We start from the raw sequence: 27,190 nt of genomic DNA, 5'->3' as shown, positions 1-27,190 counted from the left end.
CCACCGCTACGTGCAGCATGTGCTGCGGCCGGTGGCACTCCCGTACCTTCAGGGGCTGCCCAATGCTCTGTTTCAGCAGGATAATGCCCGCCCACACACTGCTCGCATCTCCCAACAGGCTCTACGAGGTGTACAGATGCTTCCGTGGCCAGCGTACTCTCCGGATCTCTCACCAATCGAACACGTGTGGGATCTCATTGGACGCCGTTTGCAAACTCTGCCCCAGCCTCGTACGGACGACCAACTGTGGCAAATGGTTGACAGAGAATGGAGAACCATCCCTCAGGACACCATCCGCACTCTTATTGACTCTGTACCTCGACGTGTTTCTGCGTGCATCGCCGCTCGCGGTGGTCCTACATCCTACTGAGTCGATGCCGTGCGCATTGTGTAACCTGCATATCGTTTTGAAATAAACATCAATTATTCGCCCGTGCCGTCTCTGTTTTTTCCCCAACTTTCATCCCTTTCGAACCACTCCTCCTTGGTGTTGCATTTGCTCTGTCAGTCAGTGTATATGGTAAGATTTCATATAAGAATGTCTACACGCTTAAAGCAGGGCCGCACATGACGAAGGTTCGGCTGAGGCAGCTGCCGTAGCGCAGAGTACAAACACCGTGCGCTCGACATGGGTTTGTATGAGATATCCTGTATATATAGACTGTACATTTTTTGCAAACAATTTCCTAAATAATATATTTTTCAGGTCTGTATTCTGCAATGAAACTTTATTAATTATGTGAATATTCCCCCTGCTAATATGTGTGCAAGGTTTCATGAAGTTCTGTCCAGCAGTATAAACGCGATGCCGTTACAAAAGACAGACGTCATTTCATTCTTATATAGATAAAATATTATGTAAATAATTATTTTAATAGAGCTAATAGAAAACCATAAATATTCCATAAATCAATTTCCAACAGGACTCACGAGTGCAAAATCTTGTAACGTGGTTTCCACCATCCACTGCGTTTATTGAGCAGCTCTGCTGTTATTCAGTTTTTAATCGCTGACATCCCAGAAACAGTTTCAAGACAATTTGTGTATGTCGACGATACCTGCATAGCCACCCAACAAACAAAATGGAATAGCCTTGAGGACATGCTAACGAGTGATCTCTGTTTACTGACGATTTTCTTTCAAAAGTAGCGTCTGATACCTAGTACAAACAAAACAGGAGCATTCTGCCTTCATCTGAGTTACTTAATGGCCTAGACCACCTTGAAAGTGACTCTACATGACAACATATTACCCAAACCCAAAATATCTTGTCAAATACTGGACCAGACACAGTCATACAGAAAACATACCCATCTTTGCGTCCAAACTACATACAAGGAACATCATCCTATCTAAGGTCTCTGGCAGCACATGGGAATCCACAGCGACAACTTTACGAACTTCTGCCCTAAGCCTGATGTATACAACAGCTGAATACTGCTCTTCCGTCTGGCTAAATAGCACCCACACCTAGAATATTGACAACGTTCAGAATCAGACAATGCGAATTATCAGCGGTGCCATAAAAAACAACCCCAGTGCAATGGCTTCCCGTCCTCAGCCACATCCTTCCACTGGGTTAGCATCGGATGAACAATTTTGTTCAAGAAACAAATAAAATATGGACCAATAAAATATCCAATTCACCAAGACAGCCATAGAATCTAATCAACCCGACTGAAATCCAGACATCATCCTCTGTTGCTGGCTCCAAAACACATGAAAGAAAATCACTCTTTATTGTGACCCTGGCATGAAAAATGGACTGCTAAGTTGCCGATGAACTGGGATCGTTATTTGACTCTACCTATCCCCCGTTTCGATTTCATCATCCGTGGAGTGTACACTGGACTCGGAAGAAGTGGCTCTGCAAAGCATTCTTGAGGTCTAAGACCTTCTCCAAGCTGTGACTGTGGAGAAGAACTCCAGACAATGAGAAAAATCACTTTCAGATGCAACATAGAGCCTTCTCCAGAACTATTGACGACTTTCTGACATCGTCAAGAACGGCTGCTCAGTTATCATTTGTCAATATAAGTTATGATTCATATTTTCATTTACTTCTGTTTGCTATTCCTTTATTTATTTATTTTTGCGTGTTTTACATATCTCTCTCAGTTTCTACTTTGTGTTTTCTTTCACTTTTTAATATATTTTGATTTGAAAATTAACATTGTTTTCATCATATTTTGTATTTTTTTACAATTTGATTTACGTCACACCGAATTAGATAGGTCTATGGTGACGATGGGATAGGAAAGGGCTGGGAGTGAGAAGGATGGGACCGTGGCATTAATTAAGGCCCCTGGCGTGAAAATGGGAAACCAGGGAAAGCCATCTTCAGTACTGCCAACCAACTCCCAAATGCAAACTGATGCATATTCTTTCTGTCCCAATTTGTGCACGCCAATTCATCAGGTTTCCGTAATGTTAAAACCACTGATCTAAGTAGTATTGGATGTAACACAATTGACACGTGTGACACGGACGTCAATCACAAGGTAACTTCTCTCTCACTGTACTTCAGTTCTTAATCGAATCACTTGTTACAGATTGATTAACGAATGCAACGAAGTTTAGTCTCATCAGTGTCAACCTTTAAACAAGGCTAATCACAAAGAATCACATGGAAATTTGAGAATGACAATACATACTCTATATAGCTTATTAAAAGTGGGTGATAATGAATTACATCACAATAGACATCTTATCAGCTTTAGATAATTAGGAAATCCCGAAAGTACATACGTACTCCACTCGAGTACCTGAAAGAGTATAAATTTAGAATGCAATTAGTTGACTTTGCCAGTGTTCCATCGCTCACACGTTCACAAGGATTCGACAACTGATTGGCAAATTACGGTAAGCAAATCATTTTCAGAAATTAAGAATATTTCGATACTCATAATAAAGTAATTCGCTTGAAAATATACCTCTCTCTCTGGATCAGTGGTATAATTTCGGCTTTTGGAAGCCCAAGATCGTAGGTTAGAAACCACCATAGGTACAGTACTCAAATTTTTGAAAGCCAGAAAAATATCTCTTCAGGCAAGCAACTCAATGTTGAAAATATCCTAGGGATATGAGCCACGAATTTTAGGTAAATAAAATATAATAATGTATGAGAACATATTCTTTATTCCTAAAAATTACAATCATGTTTCTTAATCATGATTAGTAGTTTGCCTTTTTCTACCACTAATGTTTCACTTAAGCACCACTACGAGCGCTAATTGAGTCAATGCAGAATTTCACTTGAGCCCTTATAACTACATTCGGTGTGGACATTTTTCAAAAAATCAAAAAACGCCGGAGGGTATTGAACCAAGGAACACATTACAGAAATTATTATGTAAATAAGTTAATTTGGCTAGGATTTGAATCAAAAATAAAACGAGTAAAGAAACAAGCGATTTTAGGCTGTTTTTCGGAACTGCATTTAAACCGGGAGTGATTTTCGAAACTTTATCTTTATTTTGATAGAGCTATCCAAGACTCACAATTTAAAACCTTTCCAGGCAATTTAGTCCTTCACCTTCCGGTGCAGTTGAGGAAATTGCTAAATTTTACGTTTTTCGTCGTATCGGGCCCCCTACTTAGCCTGCTAAGAAATGTTTTCAACATTAAAATCCATTCGGCATTCCATATCGTACGATGTAGGCATGTAAGAGATCTCTAGTGATACTTTTAATGTTTACCAGACAAAATCAATTTAAACACTCAGTCACAGATTGCCCAACAGAGAATCGTTTTTCTGCCATCTGGTGGAGTAAAATAGAGCATCGAAATTGACATGCAGCATTAAGTGTGTCAAGTACAAATGCCTAATATGTTACGTCCAAACGGGCTATCAGATTATCTGGCGTGCCTCAAGGATCTGTGATGGGACCTTTATTATTCAGCCTGCATATCAATGATATTTCATCCCCACTTGTCCACTGAAATACTATCTGTATGCTGATGACTTACAGGTATATTACCATACTAGTATAGATAGTATATGCAAAGCGATCCAACATATTAATACAGACCTACAACAACTTACAACGTATGCCAGAAACGCCTTATTCATCAACCCACGAAAGACGCCAAGCATAATAATTCGGTAGCTGAGATCATTATATTATATTATATTTATACTTGATGAAATGTATAATTGTTTGGGATAGAAGGAATATTCGGTACGAGTTATAATTTTGATAACAGTAACTATATGATTATGATGAACAGGTCTGCCGTAAACAAATTTCTAACACATTGCCAATTATGACATCGGCGCTTCAATCCGGGTTTTAAAAATATTTTGGATGTATTAAACAATGGAACATAAATTATCCTTTGCAATAATATACTAAGTGACTTATCATACATGAAGACTCCATCCAACGACATCTGTAATTGAACACTTGCACGTGTTAGTTTCGCATTAAATCTTCATTTCACAATAACATGTCAAGACCTTTCTTTTTTTTAAGTAGACAACACCACACCATAAACAAATAGTAGAGTACGCTGTAATCTCACCCTAATTCTCTGCGCAAATTCTTTCCGCAAAACCAATTTACATTTGAGAGAGTTCCAAGTATTTGACAACCTGAGGGGCTTGCTAAAGCTGACAAACAATGCAAGCTCATTGCAGAATGTAAATGTTTTATTAGTTCTAACCTTTTACTAATGTGGTGACGTCTTTAAGGCAGTAAAAAAATGGTGCGGACATAAAAACCATTCAAAATATGGTGATTATAATGTTAATAATTTCAGTAGTTTTAAATACTTCGTTTTTAGATAGAAAAGAGGAACAAATATCGAGCAAAAGAGCTTAAAATGACAGAAGCTATCCCTTATTATTATCCTTCAAGAATGTTTCGAATTTAATCTACAAACAATATTGGTAGGCAACTATTAAAGCGTACAAAAATGCATTTTAATGAAAAGACACAATATTATCACTTCTCTGCCTTCTCAATGAACTAATAATTTATAAAATAATAACATTTATAAAAGAAACTGAAGCACTCAAGGAATCAAAATCCTCAAATTTACAGTTTTCAGTTTAAGTTTCAGAAGCTTTTACAGAATTGCTTACAAATCTGCGGACAATCCTGAATGTAGACAGATTTCTTGCAGACCAGGCATGCTTGAAAGTCTTATTTTTATTATTTTCCCAAAACTTCTACATTTTCCAGTTATTGGGGCCCACTTCAACTTCCTTTGCTACTTCAGGTGGTGTGTCAAGTCCGAGACTTCGACGAACTGTAACACATAACTCCCGTGGGAGTGTTGCATTTTAAGCCCATCTTTCCGAACAACTACCTCCAACATCGGATATTATGGTTACTAAAAGGAGGAACAAAGTCTCACGGAGTAACCATCGCAATCACTAGAATATTATTCCATTCAACTGAACATAGCTTCTTCAAAATTGTGAACATTCACGTTTTTATTTTTCTTGCGATAGAATTATCATTGTATATACTAAGGCATATCTTTTACTACGATATTACCTGTGGTCTCTATACTGTCAAAGTTAAAAATAAGGAAAGCGTAAACGTAGTAACGGCCAGTTAAGAATACGAACAACGTAATGTGTTCCAACTGACCTCAAAGAATGTTTTTACTGATCGTACTTGCGTTGCAGGAGGTAAAGCACAACTCTTACATCGTCACTTGTCACTGGGTCTTAGAAGATTGGACCATGTCAGAAATGTAGATGGCCGAAGGCGATTGGGAGTGGCACCTATCCCAGAGAAGATGCGAGAAGTACGACTTAGATGGTATGGTTATGTCATCAGAAGCCCTACAGACAATCCTACATTTTCATCTCAGTACCATGTAGAACCTGCTCATGCTTCTTAGTTGAAGGCCAGTTGTAGACCACCTACAACAGAAAAAGAATTACACCAAAATTAAATATAGTTAGCCCGCCTGGTGGCCATGATCGTTAAGGCGCTGAAGTCTAAAAACGGTCTAACACCGAGGTTAGCCGGTTCGAGTCCCGTTGGTCGAAAAAAATTTCACCATCAGGATGTTGGCCGGCAGGGTAGGGGAGGTGGTGGTATACAATTTCTAATCACTAGATTGCGTGCCAAAAGCCTGGATTAAATTCCAAACCTCTCCGCAGTGCTCATATGGAGTGAGGGCATATGACGCTGTTGATGGTGATTCGTCCGTCGGATGGGGACGTTAAGCCTTGAGCAGACCCCTTGGTGCTATTCGACAGGAGTAGGCTATGTGCCGGCACCGGGTTTCACCCTCTCCCTACTATCATATATCACGTCATTCATTTCATCTCTCATTAACACCTCTGATGAGGTTGACGCCAGGAAGGGCATCCGGTCATAAAAAACCGCCACGACAAATTCATCTCACCTCATACCCGACCCCGTAGGGAAACGGGACAAGGGTTGGACAAACAACAACACCAAAATTAAATATAGTTACCACTTTGAATGCCTCGGTCAGAGCACAAGTAAGCTGAAAGTCGATAGAAGGCTGTACCCAATAATGGGTGAGGAAGGGCGTTAATAGTAACAATGCAAAGCACTGCGAGGCCTCTGAGCCTGCACCACATCAACTTAAATTTCAATCACTGATGCTACGCTCTCCATTTGCCGTTGAGATACCTATAGTCAAGAAATGCATAAGGTGCAACGGAATGTATGTGATAATTTAGTAACCCAATAGCGGTTTTTTGTTTTTTGTTTTTTAACTTTCCTCATTGAGTACCACTGAGTGGGTGAGCTGAGATCAGATGTACCACCTTCTTCTTATTTCCTAACGTTTAGTACCGCACTGGTGCAGGGTCCGCTTTTAAACATGCCATCCTTCACTTCCTGCGGTCAAGGGCGTCAGCTTAATTGATGCCTAAAAGACGCGTGTCTTCCTTGACGCAGTCGAACCATCGCTTTTGGGGACGACCTCGGGATCGAGAACCTCCAGGATCAAATTGCAGGGCTGTATGTATTACTGAGTCTGCAGGGCTCCGGACGACATGACCATACCATCTAAGTCGTGCTTCTCGCATCTTCTATGGGTTAGGTGCGGACATCGTCATTTCTGATATGGTCCAGTCTTGTAAGACCCAGTGACCAACGTAACATTTCCATCTCCATACCATGTACATGTAGAACCTGCTCATGCTTCTTAGTTGTAGACCACCTACAACAGAACAAGAACTTACACCAAAATTAAAGGTACTTACCACTAATATCTCGTTTATTTCAGGAGTACACTTTTACAGATTTATAACATGTATTTAAAAACTTCATATAACACAAAATTGAGAAACGGAATTAAGTTTATTAAGTTTTTATTATCATTATTATTATTATTATTATTATTATTATTATTATTATTATTATTGAGCCTCCGTGGCTCAGACGGTAGCGCGTCGGCCTCTCACCGCTGGATACCGTGGTTCAAATCCCGGTGACTCCATGTGAGATTTGTGCTGGACAAAGCGGAGGTGGGACAGGTTTTTCTCCGGGTACTCCGGTTTTCCCTGTCATCTTTCATTCTAGCAACACTCTCCATTGTCATTTCATAGCATTTATCACTCATTAATAAAACTCACCTTGGGAGTGGCGACCCCATTGTAATAACAGCCTATATATGTTTCATTCATTACATCCCTGACCCGGTCATTGACTGGAAAACAGGTTGTAGGTTTTCATTTTTTAATTATTATTATTATTATTATTATTATTATTATTATTATTATTATTATTATTATTATTATTATTATTATTATTATTATTGAATATGTGGCTAACATACCGGTGTCTCACCGACTAGTAAAAGGAGAGGTTATGCATTGTTGCGACTCACACTAAAGCGGACAATATGCTCAGCTGGTTTTCGAAACGGTCAATGTTATTTCGCGTAATAGCATAATGTCCTTAGATTCTTCCACAATTTTAGTCTAGAGTTTGCATCAAGATGGCATGGATCTGTGACTACAAGCGAGCTTCGCAATTCCTTAACAGTAATAGTGCATGCTATTCAGCAGGCTTCATTTTCTGAAGAGATCCATACATTGCAACAAGTTAAACCACTGTCCGTTCAGAAAGCTCCTATCAATCCATGCCTTCCTGGATGGTGACAGTTTCTTGAGAGTGGGCAGAAGAATGGAAAATTCTGAAGCATCCTTTAGTCAGAAATATCTCTTGATACTTCCGCCCAAGCATCAGGCCACAAGTCTGATTATCTTAAATGAACACCTGCAATTGTTATATGCTAGAACTCAGCTTCTGCTGGCTTCACTCAGATAGCTTTTTTGGATTATTATTATTCGCCGGTCAGTCGTTCGGAAGGTGATTCACAAACGCATCAGTTGCTTCAGCATGAATGGGACAGTTTTCAGAGCCCACAGCAATACCCAGGAAAACCGTTTTCCCACCGTGGTCTTGACTATGGCAGACCTCGGCAAATTAAATACGGAAATACAAGAAGCCAAACAGAAGAAAATGTTATATAGCATTGTTTGTATATGCACCAAGGCTGCGCATATTGAGTTACAGTAGTAAGCGGCTTACTGAAAGAAGCCTCCCTTGCTGCTTTACAAAGATGCATTGTCAGGCGAACGCTGTAACCAGAGTGATACGGTACATGTTTCACGGAAGCAAGATCGAAGTTGAGTGAGATGGGTCGCACAGGACCATCTTTCTGCATTTTCAAATGTTACAGCACAAGAAGTACCTCACTTTCCCCATTTTCGTGGCCTAGGTGAGGCCGGTATCAAATCCGTGAAGAGTAAAGGTTATTTTGCTCATTATAATCGAGGCAAGCATGAATTCTCGCCCCAACATTCCCATACCCGATAATACTGACGAATGTGCGTTCGTAACTCCTGGTCATTGTTTAATTGGTGAATCATTGGCCTCTTTTCCTGAACCAGATTGTTACAAGATGGCAACAGGTCCAGCGGAGTCGTAATACCATCTGGAAGAAATGGCTGTCTGATTATCTCAGTCACCTTTAACAGCATGCCAAGTAGCTCCATAACCGGCACAATCTCCATTGAGAACGGCTGATACTTCTGAAGGAGAGTAACGGTCTACCTCTCAAGTGGCCAACTGAAATTAATGAAACAACCCATCATGGACCTGATGGTTTAGTCCATGTAGTGACAGTTCGAACCAATAGAGGGCTCCCTTGGCTATCTGCAGATCCTTCCTCATGGCCTAAAATCAGTACAACACTACCCAAGGAAATTCCCGAACAGAGAAAAGCGCAGTCTCGGCCCAGACTGCTATGTGCCATAGTGTGTGAGGTGTTAACTTCAGTGGTTGGGTTTTAAATACCGCTACCTTTCAGTAGGAGATGAACTTTCAAGTGTCCTTGCTGGAGAAAAATAGAAAAATTTTTTCCACAGGAACACAGTATGAAGAACGCCAAATTTCTAAAACTATTGAGATGTATTGGAACTGCCTGATGAGAGATCCTGCAAGATGAAATTATTCACATCCTGCCTTCAGCTCGAATAAATCTTTAGGACCTTTATAACTTATATAACAACTGATGCATGAAAGCAAAGAACTTACTTACCACGACATAGATATGTCACTTTTTAGCACAACGTATCAGAAATGCTATTTGATATCAAGTATTAAAACAGTACAGTATAATATTGTTCTGGAATTACATTATTGGCATATTTATATGATTTTTTCATATCTGACTACCAGAGAGGTGTTGTGCACTACACAATATTTTTATTTATTTTTTTTTTTTTTCAGGTTTCCAGAAGCGGACCATGAAGCTCATCGTAGTGTTGTGCACTATCCTCGCTGTCAGCCAGGCTCTCTCGTACTCTGAACTTGTGAGACAGGAATGGAACACATTCAAAGTAAGTCAACAGTTTGCTTCAGAAAAGAATGCGTCATGAATACGCTAAGCTATTTTTTCCTTTTCAATATTCCATAGACTGCCAGTGTATGGATGTAACATTTCTGCACCTGTGTTTAGGCACAGGCCAGAGCAAAGTGTAGCTTCCAATGTAGTCTCAGTCTTACTCAGTCTTATTTATGGCTATGACAGTAAGGAGACTACTGATGCTGAGTATTAACATTCTAAACGCGACTACTTAGTCTGTGTCAAAGGGGGAGCTATTTCCTTCGCGGACATTTTTCTTCTTCATAGTTCATTTACTGACCAGGGTTGGTTTTTCTTTGGAACTCAGCGAGGGATCCCACCTCTACCGCCTCAAGGGCAGTGTGCTGGAGCGTGAGACATTGTGTTGGGGGATATAAGTGGAGAGGAGGACCAGAACCTCTCCAAGGCTGTCTCACCTGCTATGCTGAACAGGGACCTTGTTGAGGAATGGGTAAATTTGGAGGTATAAACAAGGAAGAGAGAGGGGAGCTTCCGTGGCCTTAAGTTAGGTACCTTCTCGGTATTTGCCTGGAGGAGAAGTGGGAAACCACGGAAAACCACTTCTAGAAAGCCTGACGTGAAAAACGAACGCCCCTCTACTCAATTGACCTCCCGAGGCTGAGTAGACCCCGTCCCAGACCTCGTACCGCTTTTCAATCTTCGTGGCAGAGCCGAGAATCGAACCCGGGCCTACGGGGGTGGCACCTAATCACACTAACCATTACACCACAGAAGCGGACTGTAGCCATTTTCATGAATTAGAAATATTTTGGCCGGGCGCAAGTCACCGAAAGCCTTGCCGTTTGACACAGACTGTAGTGCGCCTGGATGCCATGGAAGGTATTGCCCATAGCATCACTTATGCTCAATTCCTATCTCAGTGAGGAATGCGCTAAATATAGGTCAGTATAAGTAACTTAATTATATACATTCAAATTAGACATATAAATGCAATTGACCCCGAATAGTGGAAAATTGTAGTGATGTAGGGAGAGATTTCAGCAGACCTTTCTGTAAACATATCTTGGAACTGAAATGGCCGATCTGCTGGCCGCTGTTAAAATTGTTGCTGTCCCATTATCTCCCAAAAGAAGTTTATAAAACATGTTGCGATATTTATTTCTTCATTTAGTATCTATTTTATGGTCACTTAATTGGAATTACGTTAAATTATTGTCTGAATAAGATTTATGATTTCCTTTTACATACAACAAAGAACGTATTTCATGTAAATTTATCTAATTCATATACTATGAAATATTTTGCTGTAAGTTTGATTTAATAGCTTATTTTAATAATCTTAAAAATGATAAGGAACATGACAATACGAACCGTTCAATAGTTCGTGCTTTATAGCTACATAGGCGTGCAGAAAATTTGGTACGTACCCTTAGATCGCAATAGTGTTTTTCTTTCCGTAAGGTTTCCGCATTTATTTAAATATCACCAGACTACACCCAGCCGTTACTGCTGACTGACTTGGAGTATATCCGAAGAAACAAATATGAGCCAATGAAGATGTTATATTTGGCGTAAACTGAAGAGCGGATCAGAAATAGCCTCTCTTAATGAAAATTGCTATGACTGGAGAATAAAACGTAAGGTGGGCTATACCGATGTAATATAAGAGAATGGATCTTCCAGTGGGAGGAGTGAGTTTTACCCTCCACACATCAATTCGGGTGTCACTCACGTTGTTATAAGAATCAAAAGAGGAAAGAAGGTTGTCACTGGAGAAGGTGGGGTAATAAGATACTCCATCATCAACCTACATCACTATTTCCACATGGGCCAGATGCTTTTCTCGCAAGTGTACATATTATATTGAAAACGTCATAATCGTTATGATGTTTCAATATAACGAACAACAGTAAATATACGTCACACTGCAAACCGCCCTACTAGTTATGGCAATGCTACCACCGTAAAGATTAAAACTATCTTCCAAAATTCGTGAAAACTACGGTCTTCTCCATGAGTTTGAAAAACGTTCCACAACAACTTTACCGTTCCACCATTTTATTCAGCAACTTTCAAAAATATTTGTAACATTCAAATCTAAAAACGCCGTACTATTTGTTTCTTACAATTCTAACTCCCATCATGAATCACTGTAGTAATCATGTTGAAGTTTTCAGCTGTTAGATTGTGCAGTATCCACGGAGTTCTTGCCAGAGAGATATTTAGTAAAGAGTTTACTAAACATGATAAAGACTGGAAACTATCACATGCAGCTATAATAAACTCGTGTCCTCATCACGAGGTGGTGCAGCTCTATTCAGGCACACCCCCAATGGAAGTGAACTGCATGTACCATTTCAACCACATACTAGCCCTCCTGCCATTCTTAAATTTCTGGCAGTACTGGGAATCGAACCCACGCCCCCGAGTACGGCAGCTAATAACACTAACCGTTACGCTATGCAGGCGGACACATTCAGCCATTTTCTGTGTTAAAATCTATGAAATCTCCATATATGCCGTTATATACTCTGTGAGTATATTTGAAAGAGCACCGTTAAGTACAAAATGTAGGGAGGTAGTCGCATAGAGAACTACTACAATGCCACTGATCCTAGAAAATATACGCTCTGTTTTACAAAGTGCAACTTTTCTCAGAATTGTTAAAGAATTGTCTCATTGGAAAGGTACAAAATACAATGCAGTGTTTAAATAGTGTACTGTGGCCGAGACTCCCAGAAAACATTTATGAGAACAGAAACATTCACGTTGCTGCATACGATGCTATTGTATCTTTCAACAGTGTTGACAACACGTAAGTGTTCAAAAGGTTTGGGATAAAATGCTGAATTTAACATGGTGAGATTACTGATGAGCCGCCTCTGTGGTGTAGTGGTTAGCGTGATTAGCTGCCACCCCCGGAGGTCCGGGTTCGATTCCCGGCTCTGCCACGAAATTTGAAAAGTGGTACGAGGGCTGGAACGGGGTCCACTCAGCCTCGGGAGGTCAACTGAGTAGAGGTGGGTTCGATTCCCACCTCAGCCATCCTGGAAGTGGTTTTCCGTGGTTTCCCACTTCTCCTCCAGGCGAATGCCGGGATGGTACCTAACTTAAGGCCACGGCCGCTTCCTTCCCTCTTCCTTGCCTATCCCTTCCAATCTTCCCATCCCTCCACAAGGCCCCTGTTCAGCATAGCAGGTGAGGCCGCCTGGGCGAGGTACTGGTCATACTCCCCAGTTGTATCCCCCGACCAAGAGTCTGAAGCTCCAGGACACTGTCCTTGAGGCGGTAGAGGTGGGATCCCTCGCTAAGTCCGAGGGAAAAACCGAACCTGGAGGGTAAACAGATGATGATGATGATGATGATGATGAGATTACTGATGTAGTGGTAAGCATGATTAGCTGCCACCCCCGAAGGACCGGGTTCGATTCCCAGCTCTGCCAAGGAATTTGAAAAGTGTTATGAGGGCTGGAACGGGGTCCACTCAGCCTCGGGAAGTCAACTAAGTAGAGGGGGTTTGATTCTCACCTCATCCATCCTCAAAGTGGTTTTCCGTGGTTTCCCACTTCTCCAGGCTAATGTCGGTATGGTACCTAACTTGAGGCCATGGTCGCTTCCCTCCCTCTTCCTTGTCTACCCCTTCCAATCTCCCCCCACAAGGCCCCTGTTAAGCATAACAGGTGAGGTCACCTGAGCGAGGTACTGGTCCTCCTTCTAGGTTGTATCCTCCGACCCAAAGTCTCATGCTCCAGGATACTGCCCTCCAAGCGGTAGAGGTGGGATCCCTCGCTGAGTCCGAGGGAAAAATCAATCCTGTAGGGTAAACATATTAATAAAGAAAGAAAGAAAGAAAGAAAAAGAAAGAAGAAGGAGATTACTGACAATAATAGTCAAAGTAAGTGTCAGGTCTACTAATAGAAATATTAGAAGCATGGAAATGTTGGAAAGACAGAGGATAAAAATGGAAAGAGAAGACTAAAGAGTGAGTTCTTAGAACATGAAGATACCTCATCATAAGCAGCTGGAACGTTCAAACTTATTATCTATAACTGTCGCTTGATTACCAAAAATTCCATTTTTACTAAATAAGGTGTACTTTTTCTCAGAATCTACTGACTGTATTCGTAATTTTAAAAATTTCATAACACAAAGTGTGTTAAATATTATGTAAAAATAAGCATAAATGAAAAGTACTTGTTTAAAAATGAATTTATATTAAAATTCTCTGTTTGAATACTTATAAAGGTGGCATTCCCAAGCATCAAGTACATTCCAAGCAAACTACGGGATGGCCCATAATTCAGTTGGCACTAGCAGTATGTAGACGCTCGACTAACATAGCAATTACTCAACTTGTATTCTAACATTATCATTAAAGGCATGTTTGTTATAGAATAAATAACCCATCCAATACATATTTAAAATACATCTGCCTGTATTTCAGCTACAACATCGTAAGAAGTATACCAGTCCAAGGGAGGATGAGCATCGTATGCAGATCTTCATGGAAACAAGAAACAAGATTGCAAAGCACAATGAAGCATTCGAGAGAGGAGAAGTTACTTACAAGATGGGACTCAACAAATTTGCAGACATGGTAAGATTTATGTTGTAGATATGAGCAGATTTTAAAACTAGCACCCTCGAGAGATCGTTTGTTTGGAAATTAATCTTTGTATATACACTAGCCATCCTCAGTGCCACTATATCACGGGATGTTTGCACACTCGAGACACGAAAACAGTTTAATCCCTGTTCTGAAATTTCCTTCCTGATAGGCATCTACAGAAATATTATGGATAGATGTCTCACCAGTAGACGACAGTACACGCTTCTCATTCATCATTGGTGTTTTAATTGACAATGAGAATTTCTACGTATAAAGACGAATTTGTCATTAGGGGCTGATGACCTTCGATGTTAGGCCCCTTTAAACAACAAGCATCATCAGAATTTGTCATTAAGATGCAAAAATCCTACTATTTAAGGTTTTTCAGATTTTAACATCATATAGCACCATATGTTAAATAAGGGCACAAAAATGTTTTAGGTACATGTTTCATCAGTGTTTGTATATAACAGGATTAATACTTTGTCACTTTATTACTATGAGTGGTTCAATACTTGGCCGAAACTAGTCCCAAATCACACTGCAATGTATAATTAATCACAGAATAAATTATGTATTGATTAGGTGCATCCTTTCTCTTATTATATTGTTATTTTAGTAAAACTATGTATCCCGAGTCACAGAGCGACATTTCACACTTTCTAGAAACTAAATAATTCGTCAAATCCATGTTTTAAATATTTACTTCTGTCTTGTCGGCTGAAATAACGTCTCGAAACTCGTAAAGAGGTTAAGCGAAATCGCACTCAGATCGACTAGGAGTAGCCACTGTTTCTGCAGTCCAAACAACCTTGTGCATTGTCAGCGGTTCTATCATAAAAGGAAAGAAATTGTAATTTACAAATTATATTCAAAAGCCTTTCTGCGCTTACGGAATTCAATTTTTAACAATATAAGTTTAAAAAGTCTGCCATATTGTATACTTGACATTCTGCCAACTCTTGCATCTACCCGTTCATTTTTCCGCCTCTATTCTTCAATTCTACTTTCAAAAGCAATTCTCTTCGCATATATGCTATTTCCCTTCTTTTTTACAGCATCAGCAGAAGATGGCAACTAAATCATGTACATATAAAAGAAAAAGTTTTGGTTTGAAAACCTCAAATTCTGAAATACTCCATATAAATAATATGTAAAACACATGAGAAGCGGAAAACGCATACCGGTTATTACACACATGTTGCTTAATGGGCAAGTCTGACGTAACTAGTCAGATTAATGTGTAATCCCCATGAAATATGTCGTTTACTTAATCTCCCACAAGAATGACAAGCAGGTACCGAGTTCTTCAGAATCGTCTTACCGTTATGTATGGTTTTGCATTACAATTGATTTATCTAATATGTAATTGGGCTCGTTTCCTCCAAGTGAAACTTCTGCCCACTTTTATTTGGAGTAAGATCCACATACTATACAAATACAGGGCGTTCCCCTTCGTTTTATTTGAGCTAAACTTTCCAGGTGAATTTTCTTTTACTTCTGACCATAGCGCTTAACATCATATAAATAGAATGTGACTTTGGGCAGTGTACTTATGACGCATATAAGAGACAATTCAGCCACAAGATATTTTTAATCTAAGGAGAGTATTCCAAGGAAAAGTACAGAAAGGCTCAGGAAGAAGGCACTACCCGTTCTCTCGCCTGCTATTCGTATATCAGCCCACTAGTATTATCCATTCCAGAGGATACAGTAGGTGAATATTACACATAAGAGAACCTGATTGATTGCTCTCAATGTGCATTTAAACATCATCGATAACAACTGCCACAGGTATACGACCGTTCCTTTTATTCTTGTCATAACACACAGAACCGGAAATTTACCGCATTTTTACCACTTTTTCGATGTTTTCTTTTATGTGACTGTCTGCTGTCAGGAAATTATACCACCAAGCAACTTTTCACGGGGTAAATATTGAGTCGAAATGAAAATTACTTTTGCTTTATCCGTTTTAATGTGGCCTACTCCATCTTCCTTCCTAATCAAAGCGATCCCCTTCTACTAAAGGGCTGGATACCTCTCTTATACATTAATCTAACTGTTGGTCCTTTTATCAGTTTGTCGGTCTGCGCTCCCTCCACATAACAACTGCTTAAACCTTCGAGCTCAAATTTCGCAAGCATACAGCTGGTACCTCCCGTTAACATACAGTATACGCTACTTACTATCAGGCTGTCTCAGGACGGTACTCACAATGAGGAGATAAAGGCTAAGTTAGGAATAAACTCGATTGATGAAGCTGCATGCAGCACATCTAGTTACAAATACAGGATTGTAGAGACATTACTTCAATTGTCGACTGCCAAAACATCCAGCTACGAAGCTACTGTTTCATTAATATTTCATAACTTCTCACAATGTTGTTATTACTATTATTATTATTTCTTTCTTCGTTATGTCCAATTTAAAGAGCGCGTTTGAACTTGTTAACTTGGACTGATGGCTTCTTCTTCTTCTTCCAAAATCTCTTCATGAATTCTCCGTGGTGTTTTTCCGTTCTTTTTTTCCACTATTTTCCAGTGGTCTTTTTAGCCTTTTCCACGAATCTGTGATTTGCAACGAGAATTCCAAACACTTTACAACTTTTATGGTGTCGCCTGTAGCGCTTATTTCTTGTAAATCCTGCTTAATTTCTTCCAACCAGTTTATCTTAGCCTTCTTTGAATGGATGATAGTTAGTAGATTTTTCAGAAAATCTATTATTGTCCATTCTATAGATATGACCAAAGAATTCCAAGTCTCTTCTAAGTACGGCCTCAGTAAACTTACCTGTTATTGTGTGCAGGTCTGTAGTTTTCCTTTTAAGCATATGCCATTTATTTTCTTAAGGATTATTATTATTATTATTATTATTATTATTATTATTATTATTATTATTATTATTATTATTCCTGAGTTAAATGCATATATAGATACACGAAATGATTTATAAATTAGATTATTATTCACGTAACAATGATTTATGTTAACACTGTCCATGGCAGAGTACACACACATCACGCATTCTACCCTAATGAAATATTCTTCTTCTTTTCTTTCACTTTTTCGCTTTTTCCACACCTTGTGTCGCACAGGTGGATTTGGCCCTGTTTTACAGTTTTACTTTTATGTGTTTCTGTTCTGCCTTAATAAAATATCGGTCATATTCTTTTACAATTTCAGACTAACGAGGAATTCATTAACACAATGACTGGATATCGTCCCAATAAACTCGTCAGATCCAGAGGACTGAACTACACAAGACAAAACAACGTGAGGTTGCCCAGCTCAGTGGACTGGAGGCAACAAGGAGCAGTAACTTCCGTCAAAAACCAGGGACAATGTGGATCATGTTGGGCTTTCAGTGCTGTAAGTATCCTTAACAGTTAAGACGCCTCATTGATTTCAGGATTTGATTCACTGAATGTCATCAAAACTTAGCTGTCTTATGTCTTGAATAAAACACACAGAATTTGATTCACTAGAAACCTATACTGTATGCATACAACATAAATCAACTTGAGGGATTTTTTCCTTGTGAATTGCACACTTAACTTTCTTGACAATTGACCGGGGGAGTTGGCCGTGCGGTTAGGGGCGCGCAGCTGTGAGCTTGCACCCGGGAGATAGTGGACTCGAACTCCACTGTCGACAGCCCTGAAGATAGTTTTCCGTGGTTTCCCATTTTCACACCAGGCAAATGCTGGGGCTGTACCTTAATTAAGGACACGGACTCTTCCTTCCCACTCCGAGGCCTTTTCTATCCCATCGTCGCCGTGAGACCTACATGTGTCGGTGTGACGTAAAGCAAATTGTTTCTCGACTATTTTGAATAAGTCGAATATTACAGATCTGTTTGGTATTTCGATTACACAACAGCATGGCAGGCTTCTTTTTGGCAGTTCATGCCATGAAATTGAATGCGCAGGATGCCCCTTCATTTCTTTTCAAAAACAATTGTGGGGAAAAAAATTCGCTAAGGCTAGACCCTGCAGGTCATCATTTTTCTCATCAAGATACAACTGCATCACTCCAGTAATACACACGTAGTACCCACTAATACTAATCACACAACGCTCCTTGTTTTATACTTTTAAAATGTGTATTGTGCGCGGTTTTTATTAATCATTTCCCCCAGAGAATCGTTGCTTGAAGTCAACTCTAACCTAGGCTTTCTGGTTGCCCACATCGCGCTGATGAACGTTTATTAATGTGGTGGTGGACAATACTTCTTCTTAAGAGGAAGAAAAATTGGACAACCATCTTCTCTTAGTACAATTAGAAGGAATATGGAAGATATGTGACACTTCGAAGAATGAAGGTTTCGGTAAAAGAAAGGGAAAAACCACGAAGGGCGTGAAAATGAAAGACTCTCTAGCTCACGCAAACTTAATAGAGTCAGGGACGAAAAAGAACATGAGTTGACTAAGGAAGGTCTGGCAGGAAATATGAAAGCGATGAGCCTGGCACAAATAAGTGGAAGCACTGCCAGAAATGGTGGTGGTGGTGGTGGGGGTAGCGATTATTGTTTTAAGGGAAGTACAACTAGGCAACAATCCTCGCACTGCCAGACTCCACTAGAGTAACCGGGGCAGTCAACCCACGCTTCTTGGCCCCTCTTTTAGTCGCTTCTTACAACAAGCAGGGTATATTTTGAATAATATTTAAAACAAAATGTCCGCCTGTGTGGTGTAGTGGTTAGTGTGATTAGCTGCCGCACGTGGAGGCCCGGGTTCGATTCCCGGCTCGGCCACGAAATTTGAAAAGTGGTACGACGGCTGGAACGGAGTCCACTCAGCCCCAGGAGGTCAACTGAGTAAAGGGGGTTCGATTCCCAGATGAGCCATCTCGAAGTGGTTTTCCGCGGTTTTACATTTCTACTCCAGGTAAATATCGGGATGGCACCTAACTTAAGGGCACGATCGTTTCATTCCCTATTCGTTGACTATCCCTTCCAATCTTCTCGTCCCTCCCACAAGACACCAGTTCAGCATAGCAGGTGAGAACGCCTGGACGAGGTACTGATCTCTCCCTCAGTTTCATCCTCGACGAAATGTCTCACGCTCCAGGACGCTGCCCTAGAGGCGATGGAGATAGGACCCTCACTGAGTCCGAGGGAAAAAGCAACCCCGGACGGTACACGGACTAGGAAAGAAATTTAAAACAAAACTAAAATTATGCTAGGGTCTTCTTCTTTTCCCACCGCTTTTCCCACACATGTGAGGTTGCACAAGTGGATTTGGACCTGTTTTACGGTTGGATGCCTTTCCTGACGCTAACCCTATATGGAGGGACGTTATCACTATTGCGTGTTTCTGTGGTGCTTGGTAGTGTAGTGTGTTGTGTGAATATGAAGAGGAGAGTGCTGGGACGGACACAAACACCAGTCCCCGAGCCAGATGAATTAATCAGAAGCGATTAAAATCCCCGACCCCGCCGGGAATCGAACCCGGGACCCTCTGAACCGAAGGCCACTACGCTGACCAATCAGACAACGAGTCGGACAAATTATGCTAAGAATCAGATGTTATAATTTTTGTTGCACCAACTTTCTTACGGGATACGACGGAGTATACAAAAGAGTTATGCACTGCTAATTCATTAATCAGTCACCAGCTAATTTAGTCTAACAAGACTTTATTATTGAACGCGTATAGAGTTACTTCTTATGGAGTTAACTGTTTTACCGCACCACTGTAGGTAACTAAGGATAGGTTAGATAATTAGTCTAGAAGAATGTACTATCGCAAAATTTCACGGTGAAACGCAAATTATAACTCTATTTTGCTCTTAATTATGAAATTTAGGTATCAGTTTTCCAAATAAAACCTATAATTAAGGAATCAAAAAATTGTTCTTCTCTTACAGGAAGATTCCCCGTGCACACTGAGAATTAATATAAAACATAATCGTTAAACAGCATCCATACTTAATATTATCGAATTGTTGTTCCAGAGTATAAAAATACTTTACCTTCCGTTCCACTTGACTCATTTTCAGGAACTGGAAACTTTGCTTAAATTAATGATGCAGAGATCACGCATAGGACAGAACGTACAACAAATTATCATAATTTGCTTCGCTGTGATTGTGGACAGCTCTTAGTAACATACTGGCTAATCCTCCAAGTCTTCAGAATGTGCGAGGACCATTCAGAAATTAAGATTTCTGCCGGGTTGAGTGTCTCATACAGTTGAGGCACTGGCCTTCTGACCCCACTTTTGCAGGTTCGATCCTGGCTCAATCTGGTGGTATTTGAAGATGCTCAAATAAGTCAACCTCGTGTCGGTAGATTTGCTGGCACGTAAAAGAACTCCTGCGGGAATAAATTCCGGCAGCTCGGCGTCTCCGAAAACTGTAAACGTAGTTAATGGGACGTAAAGCAAATCACATTATTATTATTATTATTATTATTATTATTATTATTATTATTATTATTATTATTATTATTATTATTATTATTATTATTATTTCCGATGAGGCCTGCTAAGGATCACGTGCCAATTTCAAATTTTTATTCTTATCATTTAATTGTTTCATATTTTTTAAAGAGACAACATTAATGGCACGCGATACAGCCATGTTGGAGCTATTTTTTGACATAGTCACCACCAGAATTGAGACACTTGTCATATCGTGGGATCTACTTTTGTGTGGCGGTGTCGTAGAAATCTGCCACCTGGAAAAGGAACCTGTGTGTGACATTCGTCTTAAGCTCTTCGTTCGCGTATACATGTTGGCAGGAGGACAGGAATTTCTTGAGGTGCAAGAAAAGATAAAAATCACTGGAAGCAATATCAGGACTGTATGGTGGATGATCAAACACCTCCCAGCCGAACTCCTGCAGAACAGTTGCTGAGCGCCGTGCGGTATGTGGGCGAACATTGCTATGGATTAGCACAATACCTGCACCGAGCACGCCACGCCTTTTGTCTTGAATGACCCTTCACAATAAATTTCCGTACAAAACGTTATCACAGACCGAACCTCGCGGGCGGTGGGGGAAAGAATACGAGCCGCCATTTCGAGCCACTGGTGATGCGCTACTGACACCAGGCGAGACTTGTCCGGCCGGTATATGATTGCTACGTCATACATCTGCCGTGATGCTCATATTTCCCCGCTAAATAAGTTTACTTTACAAGAAAAGAAATATAGAAACTTAATTTCAGGATGGCCTACGTAATTCATACCAAATCTGAATATCTCGTAATGTCAGAAATCATCCCTGCACAGTGTTTCCCAGTTCTTCAAAAAGCAGCTTCTTCCAACCTGCACCAAGGCACAGAATTGTTAAACGAATAAAATACGTTTCCATTTCCTAAGGTAAACGAGAAACCAAGTAACTCTTGCTTTTCTTCACAGACCGGTTCCATAGAAGGACAGCACTTCAGGAAGACTGGAAAACTCGTATCTCTGAGTGAACAGAACCTCATGGATTGTGCCACTAATTATCCTAACGACGGCTGCAATGGTGGAGACATGATGGCAGCATTCGATTACGTCATTGACAATGGTGGAATAGACACTGAGGATTCCTATCCATATGAAGAACGGGTAAGTTTCAAATTCTGATTGCGAAAAATACTGTCAGGAATAAAACAGAGAGCATTTGCCAAAATGTGGATTTTCATAATCTACGTTGGCAACATTTAGAATTCTTGGGAGAAACAGAACAAATTCAGTTTGCTATCAAGAGTTAAAAAATAAAAAGATACTGTCTTCTTTCCAAAAATGGACCAGAACACAGTCAACTGTCCTGAGAATACTTTTCCATGGTTTTCCATTCTCCAGCATTAAGGCAAGTGCCGGACAGTTCCTTTTATAGGCCACAGCCATACCCGCCACAATTTCTCCGCAAATCACATCACCTATGCAAATCTCCCTGGTCTGAGGAGAGCGTTCCCATCTGGGATGCCCGCCGTATCCCTTCAGGGTACGGAATGTAAACATTTAAGTAGTGGTAGTTGTCTCCTCTCTTTACGTAGTTCGACTAGATAAATGGTACAGAGAGTATGTACATATTTGTTATTTTTATTTTCAGCATCTTTGCTTGTATGCTAATATGTACAGTATACAGTATTCTGCATGCAATTTCCTATTTTCTTTCAGTACATCCATACACAATAGTTGTTAATGCTTCAAAGTATATAATATGATCAACAACCTGTAGGTTGTTCATGATTCTTGTAGTTTGACCAGTGTTTTATCTGTCACTGATAATTATTTTAGCATTTTTTTACTTTTTTCTTTGTACTTTAACACCCACATACCTCATTTATATTGTAGTTCTCGCACAAAACGAACGTTCGCGTCTGCAGACACAAACGCACACACAGCTCTCTCTCTCTCTCTCTCTCTCTCTCAGTCTGAGAAATATCACGAAATTATCTTGTTTCTGTCCGCCTCTGTGGTGTAGTGGTTAGTGTCATTAGCTGCCACCCCCGGAGGCACGTGTTCGATTCCCGGCTCTGCCACGAAATTTGAAAAGTGGTACGAGGGCTAGAACGGGGTCCACTCAGCCTCGGGAGGTCAAATGAGTAGAGGTGGGTTCGATTCCCACCTCAGCATCTTCTGAATGGTTTTTCGTGGTTTCCCACTTCTCCTCCAGGCAAATGCCGGGATGGTACCTAACTTAAAGCCACGGCCGCTTCCTTCCCTCTTCTCTGTCTATCCCTTCCAATCTGGTCATTCTCCCCAGTTGTATGCAACGACCAAGAGTCTGACGCTCCAGAACACTGCCCTTAAGGCGGTAGAGGCCGGATCCCTCGCTGAGTCCGAGGAAAAAAGCCTGGAGGGTAAACAGATTAAGATAAGAGAATTATCTTGTTTAATAATAAATCGGAACCAAAAAATAATGTATGATTTACTTCAGAGTCATATGTCGTTTTCAGGACGGTAGGTGCAGATACAAAGCCCAAAACATCGGAGCTACCATATCTGATTACGTGGCTCTTTCAAGCGGAGACCAGGCAGCTTTGAAGGAAGCTGTCGCTAATGTGGGACCTGTGTCAGTTGCTATGTACGCCAGTCTCAACTCCTTTGGATATTACGAATCAGGTAAGAACTTAATAATTATTACAGTCTAAATTGTGCCGCAGTGTAAAGTTATATATTCTTTATAAACCATGTTTCTATAAATTATGAAATTACGTTTAGCCCTGAGTAATCACATGACCAGTTGTGAGTATTTGCATGGGTCTTCGAACTTATGCAGGAGCACTTATATGGCCCTACTGGTTGATGATCGAAGATTTTAGCTATTTTTTATGCAAACATCCAAACCATTCTGTAAATACTTAAAGATAACATTCATTTCTTTTCCAATATTACTTGAGGATTCCTATGAAGAAGAGACACATACTTGGTAAATGCTGGGGCTGTACCTTAATTAAGGCCACGGCCGCTTTCTTCACACTCCCAGGCCTTTCCTCTCCCATCGTCGCCATAAGACCTATCTGTGTCGGTGCTACGTAAAGCCAATTATAAAAAAAATACGTACATAGTTTACATTTACAGAAGTGTGAGGCACCTTGGCTGAATGGTTAGCGCAGTGCTCTTCGGTTCAGAGGGCTCCGGTTCGATTCCCGGCCGGGTCGGAGATTTTAACCTTAAATGGTTGATTCCCTTGGTTCGGGGACTAGGTGTTTGTGCTGTCCACAATAACCCTACAACTCACACGCCACACACAACATTATCCTCCACCACAGTAACACGCAGTTACCTACACATGACAGATGCCACCCACCTCATCAGAGGGTCTGCCTTACAAGGGCTGCGCCCGGCTAGAAATAGTCACACGAAATTATTATTATTATTATTTACAATGGTTAGTTCTTTTAGTTCGGATGTAGTTTTCACAGAAACAGCTTAAAGGCTAACTACGTACTGGAACTCATGTCCACAGGAACCATTAGGTTGCTTTGTGGTTCATGGATAAATGCTGGTCGTCACATACACATTTTGTTCGTTAAATTTCCATTTTAAAAAATTGGCGATATTCCTTTTTTGAAAAGTTAACGATATAATGTGTTTTGGTGAAAAATTCGTTCGAAGAGGATCTAATTGGATATTCTCGATTAGGATTTCTGACGGCTGAGACTGATGGTCCGTTCTAGACCTTTTTAGGGAGGCAAATTCGTAACATATGAGTGGGAAGATTCGAGATATCTCACAAATAAATTTGATATAGTGATGATTGTGATAAAAGTCAAAGTGATTGCTAGAACGAGCAGGTGAGAACAATATTTTTATGGCATCAGCTACGAAAAGATAATGGTATATATTTGATTAAACTGTGCGTACATTGGGTTAAATCGAGTGGGATAAATACAGAAGGGTGGTTATCTAACAGATGGATGGTCTCGGCCGCTGAGGATAGAGTGGTGCCAAACGCTTGTGTGTAATCGGTTACTCATTGAACCGTAGGCCCTCTAGTTCCATTAGAGCGGGTTCGGTCCTAGTCAGATCGACAGTATTAGAGGGCAATTAAATTTGTTAATTCCACGTCCTTGGAATCTGACACATTAAAGAACTCATAAGAGACGAAATTAGGACACGCCTGAATCTGTTAAAATCTCAGCATCATTGAAAGTCAATCACAATCGAGTATATTGATATCTTATAAGTGCATCTAGATCTCAGATCATTATTGGTACTTAGATGGCTAAAAAAACATTCTAGACACACAAGATCTGAAGCAATGCTGGCAGGCCAGAACTCTGAAAGCTGCTCGTTGCTGTAAAACCTGGTGGTCATGACTTGGAAAATCATTATATTATGCTAAAAGGACATCAATCACTGACGAGGCCCTTGAATTGTTAGTGAACAAAGCTTTGCTATTAGGCAAAGTGCCTTCAATGCATGCTAAGATAAGACAGTAGAAAATTCTAGTTAACATTCCACACCAGCATCAACACTTCTAAGATGAAATAATGAACTGGCTTACTGATGAAAGCTAAGAAGAACCATATGAGCACCATATGGATCGTTTGAGTAACACAATATAGTCATTTGAAATTTTTCCTCTCTTGTCAATAAACTTGTTCAGCTTATCCATGCCAAACGTAACATAAACAGTACCGATATGTTGTACACAATCCTCAAATATATTCTAAAAGGGCCTCACTGGAGCAAAAAAAAAAAACAGGTTTTGCAATAAAACGGAAAAAATAAATCTACTTTCTGCAAGACGTTTCATTTTAGCAAGGACATTTTTTATTTAGTATGCTCGAATCTAGGTTTTATTGACTGTGGACCTTTTATCATTAGCCGATTCACGTACGCCGGGCTGAGTAGCTCAGGGGATAGAGCGCTGGCCTTCTGAGCTCAACCTGGCAGGTTCAATCCCAACTCAGTCTGGTGTTATATGAATGTACTCAAATACATCACCTCTTGTCGGACTCCTGTGGGACAAAATTACGGCCCTCGTCGTCTCCGAAAACCATAAAAAATAGTTATCTGGACATAAAATCAATAACATTCAATTCACTCACCACTCAGTCAATGACACTTACTTACTTTCCACTTACTTTCCATGGTACCGGGCGAGTTGACCGTCCAAACATCGCCATAAGACCTATCTGTGTCGGTGCGACTTAAAGCAAATAGCAAAAAAAAAAAAAAAAAAAAAAACTTTCCATAGTTCAGTTGAAATATGTGTTTGAAGCGTAGCATATTTCGTTGTATTTGGCGAAATGTGTACAATTCGTTGTTTATAAGGGAAAGAGCAAGACACCTAACGGTATGATATTAGTAAATATACTGTATAATTCTAAATTGATTCAATATTTTCTAGGTGTTTATTACGACGCCGCCTGCAGTGGTGAATATTATTACCTTAACCACGGAGTTCTGGTGGTAGGATATGGTACTGAAGATGGTTCTGACTACTGGATAGTGAAGAACTCCTGGGGAGACGACTGGGGTGAGTCTGGTTACTTCAGGATTTCTACGAAGAATAACAACTGTGGTATTGCTACGGAGCCAACCTACCCTATAGTATAATGGTCTACTGTAAATAAATAACCCATATATTCCCAAGATATTTCTTCTATGTAAATATCACACCTAAATATGTAATTTTTTACATTTCAGTTCAATAAAATATTACAGAATTTTCCCTATACAACAATATGGTTTCATTCCTCACCTATAGGGTGGGGTGACCCAGCTGTGGTCCATCTATGGGAGCACGAGGTGATCTAGATTTAGAAGTGTGTTAGATGGAAAAACCGGATAAGAAAGGAATTCTGAGTTTCGGAGCGGGAGAAGATGATCCCTTCAAAAAATATATCATTGAGGATATTTATACGACAGACCCGTCGTTGACGGCTTAGTTCTCACACATCTGCAGAAAACATTATGCCATAACAAATAAATAAACAGAATTACAAACAAAAATTGAAGTGAACTTGTTTTAGACTTTTGTGTAGAGACGGGAAACAAAGTATGATAGAAAACATCTACAGACAAAATTATAATTTCATTTTTACTTACAGATAGTCTGGGAGAAATCATATGTGATTCCCTCTGGCTACCACTTCCAATTCAAACGTCTCCAGTTACCTATTCTATTACGTTTCGCACTGGCAATCAGTACGTAGTCTGTAGCTGGGGAATGTCTGTGTAGACTTACGGGAAGGCTATCTCTCCTATGGCCAGTTGTACGGGACTTGCTCTAGATGGCTTGGTTATACTGTTATACTGATCATGTAGTTTACAAGGAGGTTCTGAAAAAATCAC

At 40.2% G+C, this 27,190-nt stretch overlaps 1 protein-coding gene across 1 annotated transcript; it reads left to right on the top strand.

Annotated features, from left to right (window-relative positions):
* The first annotated feature begins 2,797 nt into the window (after window positions 1-2,797).
* LOC136874820 (cathepsin L) lies at window positions 2,798-26,579 on the top strand. The gene is made up of 7 exons (XM_067148501.2): window positions 2,798-2,862; window positions 9,738-9,847; window positions 14,279-14,431; window positions 17,630-17,815; window positions 21,812-22,003; window positions 23,341-23,506; window positions 26,244-26,579. The coding sequence occupies exons 2-7, from the start codon at window positions 9,755-9,757 to the stop codon at window positions 26,450-26,452; spliced, it is 999 nt and encodes a 332-aa protein (XP_067004602.2). The 5' UTR covers window positions 2,798-2,862; window positions 9,738-9,754; the 3' UTR covers window positions 26,453-26,579.
* The last annotated feature ends 611 nt before the right edge of the window (window positions 26,580-27,190 follow it).

Source organism: Anabrus simplex, chromosome 1 (assembly GCF_040414725.1).
Source record: "Anabrus simplex isolate iqAnaSimp1 chromosome 1, ASM4041472v1, whole genome shotgun sequence".
NCBI classification, from domain to species: Eukaryota; Metazoa; Arthropoda; class Insecta; order Orthoptera; family Tettigoniidae; genus Anabrus; species Anabrus simplex.
The sequence above is the reverse complement of the archived record's forward strand: the minus strand, read 5'-3'. Positions and strand labels throughout refer to the sequence as shown.